General features: G+C 41.2%; 1 protein-coding gene across 4 annotated transcripts; it reads left to right on the top strand.

The window, feature by feature from the left end:
- Positions 1–719: 719 nt before the first annotated feature.
- LOC127590208 (calcium-binding mitochondrial carrier protein SCaMC-3-like) lies at positions 720–18,179 on the top strand. 4 transcript variants are annotated; one of them, XM_052049690.1, is made up of 10 exons: positions 720–1,094; positions 6,178–6,301; positions 6,653–6,740; positions 9,328–9,439; positions 10,729–10,884; positions 12,573–12,725; positions 12,890–13,000; positions 14,097–14,264; positions 15,999–16,149; positions 16,234–18,179. In XM_052049690.1, exons 1-10 carry the CDS (start codon positions 882–884, stop codon positions 16,413–16,415), a joined length of 1,458 nt encoding a protein of 485 aa, XP_051905650.1. In that variant the 5' UTR covers positions 720–881; the 3' UTR covers positions 16,416–18,179. The 4 variants fall into 4 exon arrangements, with proteins under 4 accessions (XP_051905650.1, XP_051905652.1, XP_051905651.1 ...); XM_052049692.1 differs by lacking the exon at positions 720–1,094 and having other exon boundaries at positions 6,240–6,301; positions 10,763–10,884; XM_052049691.1 differs by lacking the exons at positions 720–1,094; positions 6,178–6,301; positions 6,653–6,740 and adding an exon at positions 8,391–9,232.
- The last annotated feature ends 906 nt before the right edge of the window (positions 18,180–19,085 follow it).

Below are 19,085 nucleotides of genomic sequence, written 5' to 3'. Positions count from 1 at the left end.
ACATGACAAATTCGTGAATAGCTAGTTTTGAAATCAGAGGCCAATAAAAACAGTTTTTTCAAATATTATTAAATTAAATGTGTTTATAAAAAGGGGGGGGGGGACAAAAAATGCTTGCAATATCTCACAATTTTTAAAAGTGAAGACAATTTGCAATTTTGGTAGTCCAGCAAGAAACATGAAGTGAATGCACATAATTTCCTTTGGAGTGTCACATAAAATGATGTGGTGGGCCAGATCTGGCCCCCGTGCCTTGAGTTTGACACCTGTGATATAGGATGACATTGGAAAATAGACTATAGTATGTATAAATCTGTGTGCACTACAGACTGTTAAATCTCTCTGTAACAGTCTGTGAATGTTGACTGTGCACTTTAAATTATCACTTGCGTCACAGTATACAATCCTCTCTACTACAGTTATTAGCAAGTAAGCCATCAACGGTTCACTTGTTTTACACCCTGGGATGTACCAACTAAATAACAAAAAACAGATTTTGATGCTCTTTTTAAATGTCAGAAAGAATATTTTAAATGATTTTTTTGATTTGTTTTCAATAGGACCAAAAGAAAATCAGACTGACTCTTATTTATGTTATTAATCAACCGTGCGCAGTTTCTTGGCATACACTAAGAATCTTTTTGAACAACTGAGGTTCGGTGATCACTCCAGCAACAAAAGAAACGGCGTATCCATCCACACTTCCATGACTAATCCCCTGCGCACGAGCAACGCGCACCCCACGCGTACCTCGTCCGTTCGTTCCCATTTGTGGTCTAGTACTGCTGCGGTCTCCGTGGATACATAGCGTACTAAAGTGTTATATAAGGCGACATATTCTTTTCAGACCAGACAGGGAAACCGTTCGCGTTCTCAGCTTAATGGGCGAAGAAGACAAGGATCTGTTCGACCGACCTCAACGCGGAACAATCGAAGTGAAGGCAGAACACGGCACGTCTGCGGAGGTAGAACGCCAAAGGAGATATGCGGATCTGTTCGAGCAACTGGACCTGAATAGAGATGGCAGGGTTGACATTAGCGAATTGCGAATTGTACTGGCTGCTCGAGGTTTACGCCAAGGAGAGGCTGAAGAGGTGAGACCACGACAGCTGGAACAGGCTCTCGTATTCGTATTAAAAGGTGCACACTGCACAGTAATTTGTAATTAAGTAATTAATTTGTATGCAAACTCAGCAGTTATTACGCAACACCAAAAAGTGTGATCTAATACTGATATTTGAATAGATTTAAGGTACAGCCCATTCGATTCAAAATCAACCCATTAATTTTCATTTGAACCCCTATCTCTTAATTGAGACGTTGCTGTCGATAAATCTAGAGTATATTATATGTGATCTGAATTCATCAATAATGATAACACCACTAGATAATGGTTGTGCAATAATTAATCGATACAGCGGAAGAAATAAACGATCTCAATCTCTATGAAAGTGAAGAGAGGAAAATTTGGAAGAAACGCATACTGCAGCATACAAATGTCAACGCATTGAAAATTATGTCATTTAAAAACACTCAAAACATAATTGTCTCTCATTTTCCAAAACAATAGTCATGCGTCCAATGAATGATTTTGTTGGTAAGAGAAAAAAAATAGCTACAACACACAACACCAGCCACAAATGACATGTCAATACAGTGTTAGTTGTGCAGGAAATCAGAATCTAAGTTTGCTATAACATGTTCTTCCTTTTAGAAATTTATGATAAGAGAACTGAGCAACGCCACGTGTATTTTGGTTATATGTTTTGCTTTGCTTGCATTTTGTACCCGATGAACAAGACGCTCCTGCCTGAGACGTTGTCTTAACTGTGCTGAAGGAGTTTTGTGTGTCTCAATGATGCTAAGAGGGAATTTATGAGGTTTTTATGGTCACACACAGCACAGCTCAGAACCATTATTGAGATGACCAAAAATGGACACTAGATTCCAAGTCTCTATCTGAAGCCAGGCCTGGAGGTGGGCTCAATGGCATTTGACTGATGACCTCCACCCTAGGGGCAGAGTCGATGTGGGTGCCACTCCTCATTGGCTTACCATTTAAAGGAGGGGCCAAGACGCTCAGGTGCATTAGCGAGCTGTGTGGCGGTTCAAGGAGGGGATGTTGGCGGTCCGATCCCAGACTACTGAACGCTCTAGGGACGTGGAATGTCACCTCTCTGGCAGGGAAGGAGCCTGAGTTGGTGTGCAAGGTTGAAGCTTGAATGCAATATAGTCTGGTTTACCAAAACAAAACAGCTTGGACCTCTTACACTCTGGAGTTGATTTCCAATCATATCATCGGATTGGGACACCTCAAGTGTAGATTTGTTATATCTATTGTTATATTAAATTGCATTGCTGTGAATGTGAACTTTCATAAGGAAGCCAATGTAGGCAATTAGTTTCAGAAATATCCATGCATCCATCCATTTTCCGATCCGCTTATTCTCACAAGGGGGGGGAGTGCTGGAGCCTCTCCCAGCCGTCTACGGGCAGTGTGCGGGGGACACCCTGAACCGGTTGCCAGCCAATCGCAGGGCACACAGAGACGAACAACCATCCGCGCTCACACTCACACTTAGGGACAATTTTGAGTTTTCAATCAGTCTCCCATGCATGTTTTTGGAATGTGGGAGGAAACCAGAGGACCCGGAGAAAACCCACGCAGGTCCGGGGAGAACATGCAAACGCCACACAGGAAGGCTGAAGCTGGAATTGAACCCGCTACCTCTGCACTGTGACGTTGATGCGCCAACCATTGCACCACCGGGTCGCCCGAAGACAGCTGGGATAGGCTCCAGCACCCCCCGCGACCCTAGTGAGGATAAAGCGGTTCGGAAGATGAATGAATGAATGAATTATTTATTATAAGTGCTTCTCCTTTTCACTTGCACAAAAATAAGAACCCTGACCTCAGTAGGCAGCCAAATGTGCTTCTCGTCTTACTCAAATTGAGCACCATCACCGCCCAAAACAGGGTATTGCCAATCGCAACCTCTGCATACATATTGACATGGTGGCTTGATGATGAAATGGTGCCTCTACAAGAGAAAACACAATCGAATCTTGATGGACACTCACTTTGGGAGAGATGTGCTGCTGTGGAGCATCTAATCAAAGCAAGGCATTAAATATTGTGCATATATGCGGGTGCCTTCGTCACATCTTGGCTGGATTACTGGAATGCACTTTACTTTGGAGTCAGCCAATCCTCCATTAAGCGTCTTCAGTTGGTCCAAAATGCTGCTGCTTGCCTCGTTACTGGTACTCGTAACTAGGAGCACATAACTCCTAATCTGGTATCCCTTTACTCTCTCCCTGTACATTTTAGTGTTCCCTACCTTATCTCTCTGAGCTCATCAGGTCTCCAAACCAGACGCTCTTGTGGTCTTTTTCCACCGTGCTTGTACTTGTGTGAGTTGTGGGCCAGTGCCCAGGTGAGCATCAGTTCTTTCTTTTTCTACCACCGAAATTGGCTCTAGATCTAGCTCTGGTACTTGAAACTGGTGCTGAAAATGACTCCAATTATTTGTTGGGCCAGACTCTGGCACCAACTACGTCAGGGACCGGGGAGTGGAGTTATCATCACCATCGCAGGTGTAGAGGAATAACTCACAGATATTTTGCACAAACTTTAGAGTGGTGAACTCCAACACAAATATGTCCCACCAGAAGAAGAGGGATTGACGAATGTGCCCAGATAGCATGCAAACTCTGACTCACAGCCAGCCTCATGATCATCTACAATGATTAAGAAAAATATATGTTTTTGCTGATTGCATGTCCCTGACGGTTCTGTACTGCACACCAGTATAATTGAGGCTATGCAAAATTGACTAGCAGATGCTTGCAGCGCATTATTATTATTATTATTCATTCATTCATTTTCCAATCTGCTTTATCCTGACAAGGGTCACGGGGGGTGCTGGAGCCTAACCCAGCTGTCTTCGAGCAGTAGCCTGAAACGGTTGCAGGGCACACTGAGACGAACAACCATCCGTTCTCACACTCACACCAAGGGACAATTTGGAGTGTTCAATCAGCCTGCCATGCATGTTTTTGGAATGTGGGAGGAAACCGGAGTACCCGGAGAAAGCCCACGCAGGTCCGGGGAGAACATGCGAACTACGCACAGCGAGGCCGGAGCTGTGAGGTCGACGCGCTAACCACCCTATTATCCATCCATCCATTTTCCGAACCGCTTGATGCTCACTAGGGTCGCGGGGGGTGCTGGAGCCTATCACAGCCGTCTTCGGGCAGTAGGCGGGGGACACCCTGAATCAGTTGCCAGCCAATCGCAGGGCACACAGAGATGAACAACACCCTATTATGATTATTATTATTATTATTATTGTTATCATTATTAGCATAAGCACTCTTGGGTAGATGTTGACGTAAGCAGTGGCGTTTGCACGCTTTACAATGATGTAATGATGTAGCTCCTACTTGGCCCTTTGCCAGTGGAAAAACGAAACACATTCTTTGTAAGTAGTTGTTCAGCACCAAGTAAGCACACCACTGGCCCTGGCACAGATCAAGTACCAATTTTTGGGCAGGGGCATCAAAGGTACGGAGAACTGAGCGGAGGCTCAAAGGGGATCGAGACTTTTCCGTTGCTGGTCCCTCTCTTTGGGATGACTTCCCGTTGAATTTTGGGCAAGCCCCCTCACTGGCCATCTTTAAAACTCATTTTTATTCTTGGAACTTTTGACTTGATTTTTAGTTTTAATTGTTTTTGTGCTTTCTACGGTCTTCATTATTAATTAATTGTTTTATTGTTTGTTGCTTGTATGAATTATTTTTGCTCCATGTTTTGCTGTGGTTGTTCTAAAATACTCTTTCAATACAGTTGAGTTGAGTTAGCATCCACTTTCATACTCAGTATTCGCTGCTGTGCCTTGTTAAAACGCGTGACCTCGAATCCAGTAGAAACAAATTAGCTTGCAGTATTTCACTAGAGGGCGGCCCGGTAGTCCAGTGGTTAGCACGTCGGCTTCACAGTGCAGAGGTACCGGGTTCGATTCCAGCTGCGGCCTCCCTGTGTGGAGTTTGCATGTTCTCCCCGGGTCTGCGTGGGTTTTCTCCGGGTGCTCCGGTTTCCTCCCACATTCCAAAAATATGCATGGCAGGCTGATTGAACACTCTACATTGTCCCTAGGTGTGAGTGTGAGCGCGGATGGTTGTTCGTCTATGTGTGCCCTGCGATTGGCTGGCAACCGATTCAGGGTGTCCCCCGCCTACTGCCCGGAGACGGCTGGGATGGGCTCCAGCACCCCCCGCGACCCTAGTGAGGATCAAGCGGCTCGGAAGATGAATGAATGAATGAATGAATATTTCACTAGAGCGAGCGGGTGGCATCTTGTTGTTATGGGAGAGGAAGTGTGTTACTTATGTTCAATGTATTCAGTATTTTGTTTGGGTCGTCCTCCTTGTCTTGTTTCTCAAAGACAGAATGTAATGGAAACATGGTTTTAAAGCCTAACCTGATTTGCGAACCTGTCGCCACATATTACCGGTACATCGAGTTGGCTGACTGCATGAGAATCACCTTTATCGATAAACCCATATTGTGCATTCATAGTCCTGTTCATATCGTCTATTAAATGCAGATTTCTGTTTCTTGGAGTTGTTGGTTCATCTTTTTATCTCTGTGTTTTTCTAGTTGGACCATTGTTTTAAATGCATATAACAAAACAGCCATGTTATGTTACACACAACTATGTACAATTTACATTTAGTTGTTCAAGTCATTATTAGTCATTACTGTATTTCTTTGTTCAGTCACGTTTGTAATGTCACTAATTTGAGTGTCTTCATGAACAAAACAAACTTAACATCTGTGGGAAAAACAAGACATTCAAGTAATAACAAATTTTTACATTCCATCTTTCATTTGGCTCTTTCTCCATTTGCTGTTCAAGAGGAGAAATTAAATTTCCCAGTGGGTAAGATGCAGTCGGTAAGATGGACTCTTATGGAAGGACAGTGTCCATCACTCTCCTCCTCACTTCACCTGTTTATCTGTTGCACTCTTCACCATGTGACCACTGTCCCTTCTTTGCGGCCTAGATGTCCACCAAACCCTCTATACACATTAAGCAAGAAGAAATCAGGAAAATGCATCCCCTCATTTTTCAATTACCTCAATTCATGACAGCTTCAAATCTGCACCCACAGATAGTCCTGGAGAGTGACATCAATCAAGATGGCTTGCTGGACTTCCAAGAGTTCTCCCAGTACATGCAGGCTCATGAGAAGAGGCTATGGCTCATGTTCCATAAACTTGATCGGAACAATGACGGTATTGACCTATGAAACACAAGCCCATACACACACATTCATGCCTTCCTTTTCCAGCCATCTAAATAAAGCACTTACTAAAATTAACTTGCTGTTTGTAAACAGTACCGGTACTTGGTGGCTCACCCTCACTATGCTTCATGATTGGTACAGTATATTACACAGGCAATATTGTATTTTATTTTACTGATCAATTGCAATATAAATGAGAAAAAGAAGCAATGCAAATTCCATTCATCGGAGAAGTCAAATATTGTATTGACAAAAACTTTAAATTGTACCTTAAAATATTGCAAAGATGAAACACATTTTACAAAGATAAGTTGTGTTTGGTTGTTGTGTGTTTTTTAAGGTAAAATTGATGTGGGAGAGATCCAGCACTTGATGCACAAGCTTGAAGTTGAGGTCACCAAGCAACAGGCCTCCAGAATATTGCAGAGGTAGAACAGAAGATTAAACAAAGATCATGTGGTTCATTTCTATCTTTTCTAGTGGCACCAACTGTACTTAAATAATAATTATTTTACATAAGGATAAGTGGTTTGGATTGGGTTCGCATTATGGCTCGATGAATTGATTTTATTTACAGTATTGGAAACAAACCTGTCATATTATGTAGACATACAGTAACATTTTGAGAAAGCAGTACAGTGTAATACAACAGAATTTTAATTCCTGTACTGTGACCACTTTTGGTACTAGGCAGATCTATTCTCGTGGCAAGTAGCCGTTTTTAAAATTACCGGTACTGGAATATTATTAGTCCTACGTCAACTTGATAAGTGAACATGAGGTGCTTCAATTCCCACAGCTGAATGAAGTAGTCCTTGCAAACACGGATATAATCACTTGTAGCAACTGTGTTCATTACTTTGACAGCCACTTGATTGTAGATTTTAAAGTACCTAACAATTGTCTCAAGTAACAGTACAAGTTATCCTTAGCTTAAGACAAGCACTTCAGCAAAGCAAAGCATTTCAGCTTTGTTTCCAGATATTTACATTTGGATTTGCCGCACAACTTACAAGACAACACCATTTGTTTGAATTCAAGCCTTCAGCTTCTTTCACCTTAGCCAGCTGGCCAAAATAAAACCTCTCCTCTCACGTAAACACTTTGAGACAGTAATTCATGCCTTTGTCACATCCCGGCTCGATTACTGCAATGCCCTGTACTTTGGAGTCAGCCAGTCCTCCATTAAGCGCCTTCAGTTGGTCCAGAATGCCGCTGCTCGCCTCTTGACTGGTACTCGCAAAAGGAGCATATAACTCCTACTCTGGCATCCCTTCACTGGCTCCCCATTCATTTTAGAGTTATTTTCAAGATCCTCATCTTTGTTTTCAAATCTCTGAATAATCTCGCGCGACCTTACCTCTCCGAGTTCATCCGCCCCTACACACCTGCCCGGCGCCTCAGGTCTGTGGACCAGTCTTTGTTAGAAGTACCAAGAACTAAACTGAGGCTCAGAGGGGATCGAGCCTTTTCTGTTGCTGGTCCCTCTCTCTGGAATGACCTCCCACTGAACATTCGTCAAGCCTCCTCGCTGCCCATCTTCAAAGCCCTCCTCAAAACTCACTTGTATTCTTTGGCGTTCGACTCAGCATGACTTAGATTTGTTCTTGATTTTACTGCTTGGTGCTTTCTACCGCCTTTATTACCGATTCGTCTTACTGTTTATTGTGTATGTTAAATCGCTCCATGTACAGCACTTTGTATGCAGCGATGGCTGTTTGAAAGTGCTCTATAAATACTGTTGACTTGACTTGACTTGACACTGAACTCAGTGCTGCTTTATTGTCAGAAAGAGGGACAGATGAAGGAGGCAGGACCCGAAGACAGTCAGGGAAACTAAACCAAGGTGTAAGGAAGGCCGAGGGCAACAACAAGGTAGCACTGGTAGTGATGGGACAAGCGACACTGGTGCATCAGCACATTGCCGAGAGGTCAAGAGTGAAACCCCGTGTTGGTGCGTGTATTGCTATCAGAAAGAATCACGTGACCAATCCAGCAACAGAATCGTTTGAATGTGCTGCCCCAAAGTGTTTTTATAAAGACACAGTTTGTGTCCTTATAAAAACACTTTGGCGTGGGTTTGTCGTGGCTTTGTTGGCTGGAGTTTTGCGAAATTAGGGACGCATTGCACCCACTTTATCAGTTTATCAAGTGAATGGCCTGTTACACATATGATAGTCAGTTAAAGAGCCTTACTTTTGCTTTCTTCATTTTATCTTATAATTGCGAGATCCTCCATAATTGAAGTCCAACGCTGCCTGTCAAAAGCATACACACCCAGAAACCAAGACCCTTTACAATATTGGAAATGGAACCAGAAAACATATCCACATTTGCATCAACTTTCATTTAAAACTCTCTGCTCACTATCGTCATCTAAACCATGTGAAAGAGTATTTTCTGAGTTCATAAACTAATTACTTTTGTCTTTTATTTCGCATGATTTAACCAAAATTTTCTACATAAGTTTAAAATCTGAATTCTAACTCAAATTAGCTATATTTTACAAACCAACTCAGTTTAGCATTTACACAAACAAGGAATTTCTTTACCTGCAATGATTTTATCACTACTGCAGGGGTCACTATTGGGTGACCAACACAAGTGTCATTATAGTACTGACACAGTTTGTGAAGTGGGTCAATACACTCCTTCAGGTATCATCGTCCCATCACTAAGTAGCAGAGAATACAGCAGGAAAGATAGCTGATAAAGTGGTAGCAAGTGGCTCTTCAGACTGGCCTTTATGCTGCAGAGAGTGTGGCTGACGAGGTGAAGACTGGCAGGCGTGTGGGTGAGGCAGGTGCATTGATTGTGGAGATGCCCAGCCCTCACGGAAATAAGGGAAAGGTGACCAGAACAGAACAGAGGGAGGGGCCACACAGTGGAACACTGAGGACAGACACAATGGATTCGAACGGTGCATAAAGCATGACAAATTGTCTAATACAAAATATTACCTGAAATGTAATGATTGTTTAATGTCCACCCACAACAAGTTTGTCCATTTTCCAGTATGGACAGGGATGGTACCATGACCATTGACTGGAAAGAATGGCGAGATCACTTCATGTTCAATCCTTTCCACAACATGGAAGAGATTGTCCACTACTGGAAGCACTCCCATGTGAGTAATCACATTTCTGTGATTCTGTTGAAATCTTTATCTTGAAAATCGTCTGAGTGCTTCATGACTGTACTTTATGTCTGAGTCGCTATGCTTGCGGAGCCCTTCAGGAATACTGTCTCGCCTCTAATTAGTTGTCATGGTTGTTGTATAGTAACATGCTGCATTGATTCAGAGGTCTTTCAATTAATTTTTGTAAGGGCAAACTGTTGTGTGTTTTGGTTTTGACTCCTTGTGTCAAAGGCTTGGAAGAAATAACTTAAATATGTTGCGTAGACTTTGTTTGTAAAGCTGTTCTGTTGTTTTATTGTCCTGAGTTAAACACATACAGTATATAGGCCGCCAACAAACTGAGGCGATCATCCTGTCAATTTGTATGGCTGTAACAAAGAAGACGGCTTTACTAAATATGTAACGGTAGATTCTGGCCAAAATCTAACATATCATCTTAAAGTTTGGCCTCATTAATTCTGGTGGATTCTCGTACAGGGAACGTGACCATCAGGCAAGTGTTGATCACAGAAGTTGTAGTCTGTAAAATGTTCTCTGACCAATCACTGTTTTAAGAAAAAAATGCTTATATGTCTTGAAAATACCATGCATGTTTATACTTCATGGGTGTGAAGTTACGGAAATACTTTTTTTTAATCATATATACGTCAGATACATAATCTTCCTAATTTTTGCAATACTGATGCTAATTTATTTACCTGCAGACTACAAAAATTTGACTCTGATATGGTAAGATGAGTATGAAACAAGAGAAGCATTTCAGCTTTGTTTCCAGATATTTCCATTTGGATTTGCCGCACAACTTACAAGACAACACCATTTGTTTGAATTCACATATTTTTCATGCGAGTGCCGCAGTGGACAGGCGTTATTGTTGCCCATGTGTGTTCAATTACAGCGACAATGCAAACAATCACTTTCAGATTTGGGTTTGCCCTTGAAGACTACATTTCTACTTGTTAGAGGTGTAACCAACAGTAAAACCAGAGTGAGCAATTGTGAGGCTGAGAGAAGTTGGAAACTTAATCAGAGCCATCTCACAAACACTGGAATATACCAAAGACGAAATCACTGGTGTACTAAGTAATAGACATCCAATCAGACATTTTTTCACGGAGTACCTTTGTGAAGTACTTCCTCCCTCAGCCTCTCTACCAATCAAGCCTTGACGCCGATTGAGTACATACTGTAGCATGATTACATAGGATTGATGCAAATTTAGTTGTTCTGCACCCAAAATTAATTATGAAATTCATTAATCTCAAAACTATTGGAAGATGTTTGACATTGGGGAACATTTGACGGTGCCAGATGAGTTCTCAGAGAAGGATCGATCCGGTCTGGTTTGGAGGCAGTTGGTTGCAGGAGCAATGGCAGGTGCTGTGTCTAGGACAGGAACTGCTCCTTTGGATCGCCTGAAAGTTTTCCTGCAGGTGAGTCCGATTGAGGATTTTTTGTTTGTTTGTTTGTTTTGGCACCAAAATATAATTTAGTTTACCTGAAATGTGAACTACAGTGATCCTCGCTAGTTGGCGGTTCGTTTATCACGGCTTCAGTGCATCGCGGATTTTTTCAAACATATTCACGTTTGAAATATGTTTTCAAACGTATTTATATTTAACATATTAAAAAAACTTTTTTCTGTTCATATAGGATGAACAGAAAAATGGATTAGAGTACTTTATATGTTGCTCTATGTGACTCGCTGTTGTTTTGCTGACTTTCGCAGCTCCTTGCGGACCGTTTGCCAACTTAAAAAATAAAAATTAAAAAAATTAAACATGTTAATTGGTCGCTACTTCGCGGATTTCCGTTTATCGCGGGTGGTTTTGGTCCCCATTAACCGTGATAAACGAGGGATTACTGTATGTTTAAAATGGTTACAATTCATTTGATACGATTTCCTGAAGTATGTAATCAAAGTGGATCCCACAAACGTAGACCAAGATAGATCGTTTGACCAAAATTTACTTAAGTACAAAGTAAGACCAACAAAGTACACACAATGGCGCTGGTAACAATGAACCAGGAGTAAATGAAATAAACAAAAAGCGCTTGCAAAAGGCAAAAGAGAATACGCAAACATAAAATGTTTGTCTCAAAAGGACAAGAGAAATCCAATGACAAAAACGAGTCCTTTAAAGGGAGGTGATGATGAGCATGATCAGGTGTGGAACTGGAGGACACCCTCGCGTGGTGGGATGCCTCAGAGTGGCGCGAGGGGGGAACGCCGGGGCTCTTGGACCTCAGATGCGGCGAAAGGCCCACCAGCCGGCAGGGAAGGAGGTGGGGTCTCACCAGAAGGTGAGGCGCCCTGGGCTCGCCCCGCCGGAATGGAGGGGAGTGGGAGTAGCCGCCCCACAACCCTCCTTAAACAAGAATCAGGCGAGGGCCCTTCCGGGGCCTGCACTAGGTGTGAACCTCGCGAGGCAGCAGCGAGTGTCGTATGGGACCCGGGAGGGTGGGCATGTCCCTGACGGGGGGCAATTGCCCAGGAGGAAGAGCTGAAGGACACAATCTCGCCTTGTACCAAAAAAAGATACTTTTTTTTTTAACCCAGACAGAACCATGACATAATTTGTATCACACGGGTTTGGATACATTTTGCCTACGGATGCAGATTTTTGTATACGGTGTATTCAGTTTGACATATTCCCATGATGTGTGTTTGTTTAATTTATTATCACAGGTTAATGTTTGAAACCCTTGGTAATTTAGTTTCCCAGCAGCTACTCTCATATGGATTCAATGGCTGAATAGGTGGCAACATCCAAAAATTTCCCACTGGATACATTCTTATACTTTTCTACTTGTGAAATTTGTATTGACTTTTTTTTATTCAAAGAAAATGCTATTGATTATTGTAACAATCCTTGCTTAAAAAAATCGCTCAAAACAAAATATCATCCAAAACACAAGTCTCCGAAAGGTCAATCTTGCGAATTTACAACAAAAATATGATGATTCCTCATTTACCATCATTAAAAAAAACAACACAAACTTTTAGTGTTCTAAATGAGTACAAGTATGTGTCTTAGGGTATCCACATTCATGAGGGAGTCTGTTTTCAAAATTTGTATTATAATAAGACTGCTGGCCTGGTTTGTGCTTGTGTGTCAAGGTACACGGTTCTGTGTCTCATGGGAAAAATCTGTGGTTGGGGCTCAGAGGGATGATCCAAGAAGGAGGTGTCTTTTCACTCTGGAGGGGAAATGGCATCAATGTCCTCAAGATTGCCCCAGAATCTGCAATTAAATTTATGGCCTATGACCAGGTCAGTGTCAAGAAGTCAACAACTAGCGGCTGCCCTACAAAGGCTTATTTTTACAGACAACGGGTTTTATTTTATATGTTTTTATGTGGGTGACTTTGAAGCAAAAATTTGCTCTCTCATACCTGCTATCTTTCTTTCCTTCGCTTCCCCTTATTGTTCTTCAGATCAAGTGGCTGATCCGTGGCAGGGAAGGGAAAAGTTTAAAAGTACAAGAAAGATTTCTTGCTGGTTCTTTGGCAGGAGCTACTGCCCAGACCATCATCTACCCTATGGAGGTTAAAACATGAAATTTAATGTATTTATCGGTCTGCTTATTGAATATTTGAGCAAAAGTGATTGCACTCAATTGATTTATATTGAGTTGTCTATATATCTGTGAATAACCTTTTGGTAAGAATTGCAACAAACCTGTTCTCGCATTGTTTCTAAGAAAATGAATTCTGTGAAGTGTTTAGTCGCAATCTACCTGTTCAGTGCCATGAAAAAGTATTATAGTTCTTATTTTTTCGTACAGTCTCCCTCGCTTCAACATTTACGATAAAACAAATGTGAATATCAGAAAACTGATAAGCTAAAGAAACATAAAATGCATTTTTTTAATGCTGATTTAATTTTTTAAGGGGAAAAACATACAAATCATATGTACCTGGCCCTTTTTGAAAAACAAGGAAACAGGAAAAGGCTCAAACTGACAGGGTCCCAACACAGACGAGGTGGATAGTGAATCCCAAAAAATCAGACTCAGATAAATGACGATACAAAAATATTTGTTAACAAAAACACAAGACCAACAAATTACAACAAAGGATGCTGGTAACAAGAAACCAGGAAAAGAGGGGGCAATCCAAAAGGTAAGGAACGAGATAAATGAAAATTGCTTGTCAATTTAAAGGACAAGAAAATCTAATACAGATAAACCGAGAATACATAACAAGGAAAATACAAGAACAAAATTACTACGAATTAACGAGGCAAGGCTGTAAGGCAAAAATGTCAAGGAAATCCAGAGAATGAAGTACATTACTTTGAGACAGAGTCATGAGCAAGGCTAACAATCCGACAGCCAGTTGTCGGCGTGGCATGGTTTTTAAAGCAAAGAGGTCACGAGACAGGTGCGACCCGTGAGGTGAACGCCCACTAGAGACTGAAAAAACAAAGCAAAACATAGATTTTCATAATGCCATTTTCTTTGTTTATTGATATATACATGTGAAAATCTGAAACATTATAGTGGGGAAAACTATGCAAAATGTAAACATTTTGTCCACACTGTCCCAGCATCACCGTTTGACAAATGTTATTCATCACCATGTTGTTAAGATTTATTTTGTTAATCAGTTTTTTTTTCCCTTCTTCTTCTCTATCCGGTAGGTGCTTAAAACTCGTCTCACATTAAGGACAACGGGACAATACGCAGGTATGGCTGACTGCGCCAGACAGATCCTGAGAAGGGAGGGAGTCCGGTCTTTTTACAGGGGCTATCTGCCAAATACGATTGGCATTATCCCCTACGCTGGTATCGACCTAGCTGTGTATGAGGTTAGTGCAGATGAGTCATCAATGAGTCGAAGATCAACCTTGGTCTTAACTAAAGTGGAACTTCCAAAGTCAAATTCTCCAGAGGCATCAATTTTGAGTGCAACCAGACTTTTTGGGATGAGTAACAAGGTTGAACTGTCATCATGCGTACCATCACACAAGGCATGCCTTATACATTATCTCACAAGACTTAAGCAAATTTCATTCAACTTAAGCTCGACATCCAGTGGAGGAACAGATATTTTTGTTTTCTGTGATGCAGACACTCAAGGGTTATCAGTGGTGGCAAACAGTAAAAATGATATGTAGCGCTAAGAGCAGTCTAACCGTACGTATGGGTGCAGTTTTCTTTCTCTTGATGTTTGGCTCGCACATGTAGACTTGGGCAAAACAGGGTCCATTGTGGGATGAAAGTAGCATTTTCCGCAGTCAATCGTGGCAGCATTCCTCTTTGACATTAAAACAGAAAGAAAGAAACAAAGAGTCGCTGGGGTCCTTGCATGACATTGGCACATAAACTGCAAGCTCTCTCCTTGTGGATGATGTAGTCAGCCACATATGTAACATGGGAAAATTGGAAACCGTCTTGCAGCCACGACGTTTGTGTCCGTGTGTGAACCCGCTGCCCCCCCCCCCCCCCCCACTCCCCCTGGCCAGTCTAACCCCCCGGGCCCCTCCCATTAGTGGTGCTGTACAGTTTGGCAGCGCTATTAAGATACTGATTATACAATTAATTGGTTTATACAATGATTGTACCACATGGTTATATTTACAAATGAAATAAATACATGACATCCACCACACAAGTGCTCAGAGGGCCCAATCTGTCTGCATGCACGTTGATCAAATCCACCCAAATCAGGTTAAACCACCTAAATTGCAAAACACACCTATTAGGGATTCTCTAGTTAACTTTATCATCACCAAATGCGAGACACGTCAGGGTGTCAGGTTCTGAACCAAACCAAATGCTTTGGATTCCAGAAATGCAGGCTGAGACAAAGACAAAAATATTTATCACAGAAAAGTACACCCGCAAAGTACAAACTGAAATCGCTGGTCACAGGGAGCCAGGAAAAGAAACTATGCATCAAACAAAAACCAAGGCAAGGTAGAAGAGAACACCGAGAACACACAAACGAAATATCAAATGTCCAATAACGTGAAACCAAAGCTAAAGATCGATAAAAAGGAAAAATGAAAAGACTTGTAGTTTTATGAAAAAAAACGAGAGCGACTCTGAAAAATATCGAACGGTCTAGCACTTGAAGCACAAGAGCAACTTGGCAACTTGGCAGTCCTTAAATACATGGCAAAGCTTGATGGGCCTGCTGAAGGCAAACACCCATCACTCCAGCTGGATCTGAACCACAATCAAAACAGGCAGAACATGACACGAATTATGGCAGCCGCATCACACAGCACGCACAGCGACACATAGCGCGTCTACTAAATTCACAAACACGCGAAATGGAGATGCGTCTGTCCTTATGCCAAGCCCTCCTATTAAAACGTTACTGCAAATATTTTGAAACTTGGAGTTTTAACTGGTTTGATAAAAGTAGTTTAAAATATGGACTAATTGCAATTCCAAGATGGTATTTAACTTTGGAAGTTCCACTGTAATTGAATGTTTTAGTGCAGGTATAGCAGTAGTTATATTTTAATGCACATTTGTCATCCTCCAATGCCCTTTGTTATTATCTTCACCTTTTTATTTGTCATTTTTTTCAGACTCTTAAGAATGCCTGGCTTCAGAGGTACTGTCTAGACTCTGCAGATCCGGGTGTTTTGGTGCTACTGGGCTGCGGTACTGTCTCCTGCACCTGTGGGCAGCTAGCATCATATCCACTCGCTCTCATTCGGACACGAATGCAAGCGCAAGGTGAGACGGGCTGCACGTTCTTATGAAGCAAACAAGTGTGCTTGACATGCGTAACTGAGACGGCAATCATTGTGTTTCTTTCAGCCAGCACGGAGGGTAACCCAAAACTGACCATGGTGGGCCAGTTCAAATACATCTTATCCAATGAAGGTGTGCCTGGTCTGTACCGTGGCATAACCCCCAATTTTCTCAAAGTCATTCCTGCTGTTAGCATCTCTTATGTGGTGTATGAGCACATGAAGAAATTCCTTGGGGTGGGACACTAACAAACAAGAATGACAAATGAGGATGCCTAAACTATAAAAGATAAAACACAGACTTAACCTATGAGACAGAGGAGATGAGAAAATAGTTATCTTTCACTGAAACTAAAATTGTATTTATTTTTTTATTTTTTGCATTGCTTCTTTTGGCTACGTACTCAAAAAAAAAGATAAATATACCATGATAACAAGGCAACATGTTAAGAATGTACTTTATGCTGCTTTTTAGTTGCCCTCAAAGTATTTTTGCTATCCCCATTTTCTATATTTTAAGCTTCAATGATAAGTGATGCAATTTTGATATTTTTTGATCATGAACTGTTGGTCAGATGCTTTCCTCTGTGTTCACAGCTGCTCCAACTTTTGTTCCACTATGAAACACCGTTTTGTGTCTGATAAAATTTTTGCAGTGACATAACTTGTCATCTCAAATCAATCTGTGTATCATAATTTATGATCATACAGAGCTATTTTCAATAGTTTGTTCCTTTTAATGAAACTTTTTTTTTACCACCAAAAATGTGAAATAAAGATATTTATCATCGTAATATCTTTTTAAACAAATGCATGGATCAAGACTGCTGATACACCACCAATGGTAAAGAAAAGTTCTCTTAAATTTGTTTACATTTGATGAAACGCATGTAACATCCTCTACATTGCTATTGTTATTTTCTGTTATACAAGCCTACTTGATGAATGCTTGTCTCCAATGGGGCCTTTCACGCATGATATGTGGAAAGCATGAAGGCATGTTATTGTTGTGGAGCCAGCTAGTTTAGGTGTAGGTGAATAATTTATTCCATATATTTTAAAATACAAAAGTGTTTGTATGTATAAATGCTTGTTTATAATGGCTACAATTACTGTACAGTCAACCCTCAAAAGTTGATCACAACTCACTGGTTCCAATACATGTAAAGTGACTTTTATACCTTCGTAAACTACAGACAGCCATTTAACATTCAACATTCTAACCTGTTCTAAAAGTATTAATACAAATTACCCTCCAATAAAACTAAGACAAAGTAAAACAACTCACACATTCATTAAAGAAGCTTGACACAAACATAGTCAAAAAGGAAGGTGCCTGCAGAGTGATGCTGTTTCTCAGAGGTATTTTTTTAGGTGCTAATGGAGTCAAGTGCATAATAATCTCGCCCATAACATTATTGTGAATATTTGATTAGTTCTTATTAATGGACATCAATGAGGAACCACTTTTCCACAGTGTGAATCGGTCAGTGTAGGTACAGAGTGTCTGACTTTTGAGATTCCACTATGTAACTTTATGCAGTAGTTTTGACAACACATCGACACTGACTGAACATGAATGGCCTCTTTAAATGCGTCCATAATTTAAATTAGGTTCTACTGCACTCCTATAATTGGGCTTGTAACCATCAATATACCACCAAGGTCACATTTAAAAATGAATTTGCACAAGTAATCTTGGAAGCTGCATTATTCTGGTTTACTCAGGGCCATGTAAAAGTGTGCAAAAATTACATTTTAGATATGCTCTTTGCAACAAAAAAAAAATTAAATTCCATACCGAATATGATCCCCATGTCATCTGGGTTCACTCCCACAAACATGTCAACATACAAAAATAAGATTTTGATTTATTTGACTTTGTGGATCACATATTGTTCCATAAGTATACAAAATTTACATCAGTGAATGTAACTGCTCCATTAAACACAATCTACTTGCTTTACATGTACCTTTACCTGCTAAACGACAATAAAATTTGATATCATGTAATATATGAATGATGTGATGATTTATTGTTGTATGCAACAGTATATGAATTTGCACATCATATACAGTAATTTCCTATATCGAGTCTTGCTTAGTGGGTGGCATGGGTTAGCTTCACAGTGCAGACATCATAAGTTCAAATCTACCTCCGGCCTTCATGCGTGCAGTTTGCATGTTCTCCCCTGTCTGTGCGTGTGTGAGTTTTCTCCGGGTACTTCGCTTTCCTCGCACATTCAAAAAATATGCGTGGTAGGTTAATGGAACACTCTAAATTTTCCCCAGGTGTGATTGTTGTTTGTCTATGTAATTGGCTGGCTGCAATTGGCTGGTAACCAGTTCAGGAATTCCCCTGCTACCACCCGAAGACAGCTGGGATAGGGTCAGCACGCCTGCAAGGCTTGTGAGGATAAGTGGTTTGGAAAGTGGATGGATTTGTAGTTCGTGGATGTCATTATTTTTTTGTGTACCTTCTTTGATACAGTATATGCATTCTCCACACGGGAATGGAATGAGACATTGTTCAAACTGGTCCATTTCAGAGGTGCTTCAGCCTACTTTTTACTTCTACTCCTCACATTTTCATGCAAATATCTGTAATGCCCACTCCTTACAATTTAAAAAAAAGCATTGTTCTAGTTCATTTTGGATTGTGCTCATTCCGTCCCGTCATTGTCAAAAAATAAATCATCTATCCGAATAAATAAGAAAAAGTAATGTTTATTGTGGTTGATTGGATGAGAGGGTGGCCCGGTGGGGCCAGTGGTGAGCACGTCGACCTCACAGTGCAGAGGTAATTCCAATTCCAGCTCCAGCCTCCCTGTGTGGAGGTTCCATGTTCTCCCCGGGCCTGCGTGGGTTTTGTTCAGTTTCCTCCAGTAGGAAACTTTTCCTCCAGTTTCCTCCCACATT

This window comes from Hippocampus zosterae, chromosome 17, assembly GCF_025434085.1.
Source record: "Hippocampus zosterae strain Florida chromosome 17, ASM2543408v3, whole genome shotgun sequence".
Lineage (NCBI taxonomy): Eukaryota > Metazoa > Chordata > Actinopteri > Syngnathiformes > Syngnathidae > Hippocampus > Hippocampus zosterae.
This window is presented reverse-complemented; position numbering and strand designations above follow the sequence as displayed.

Coding starts and splice junctions, on each gene's coding strand:
- LOC127590208 (XM_052049690.1), top strand. CDS start 882: ATGGGCGAAGAAGACAAGGATCTGTTCGACCGACCTCAACGCGGAACA. Junction 12,726..12,889: donor AATTTATGGCCTATGACCAG/GTCAGTGTCAAG, acceptor ATTGTTCTTCAG/ATCAAGTGGCTGATCCGTGG. Junction 16,150..16,233: donor GACACGAATGCAAGCGCAAG/GTGAGACGGGCT, acceptor TGTTTCTTTCAG/CCAGCACGGAGGGTAACCCA.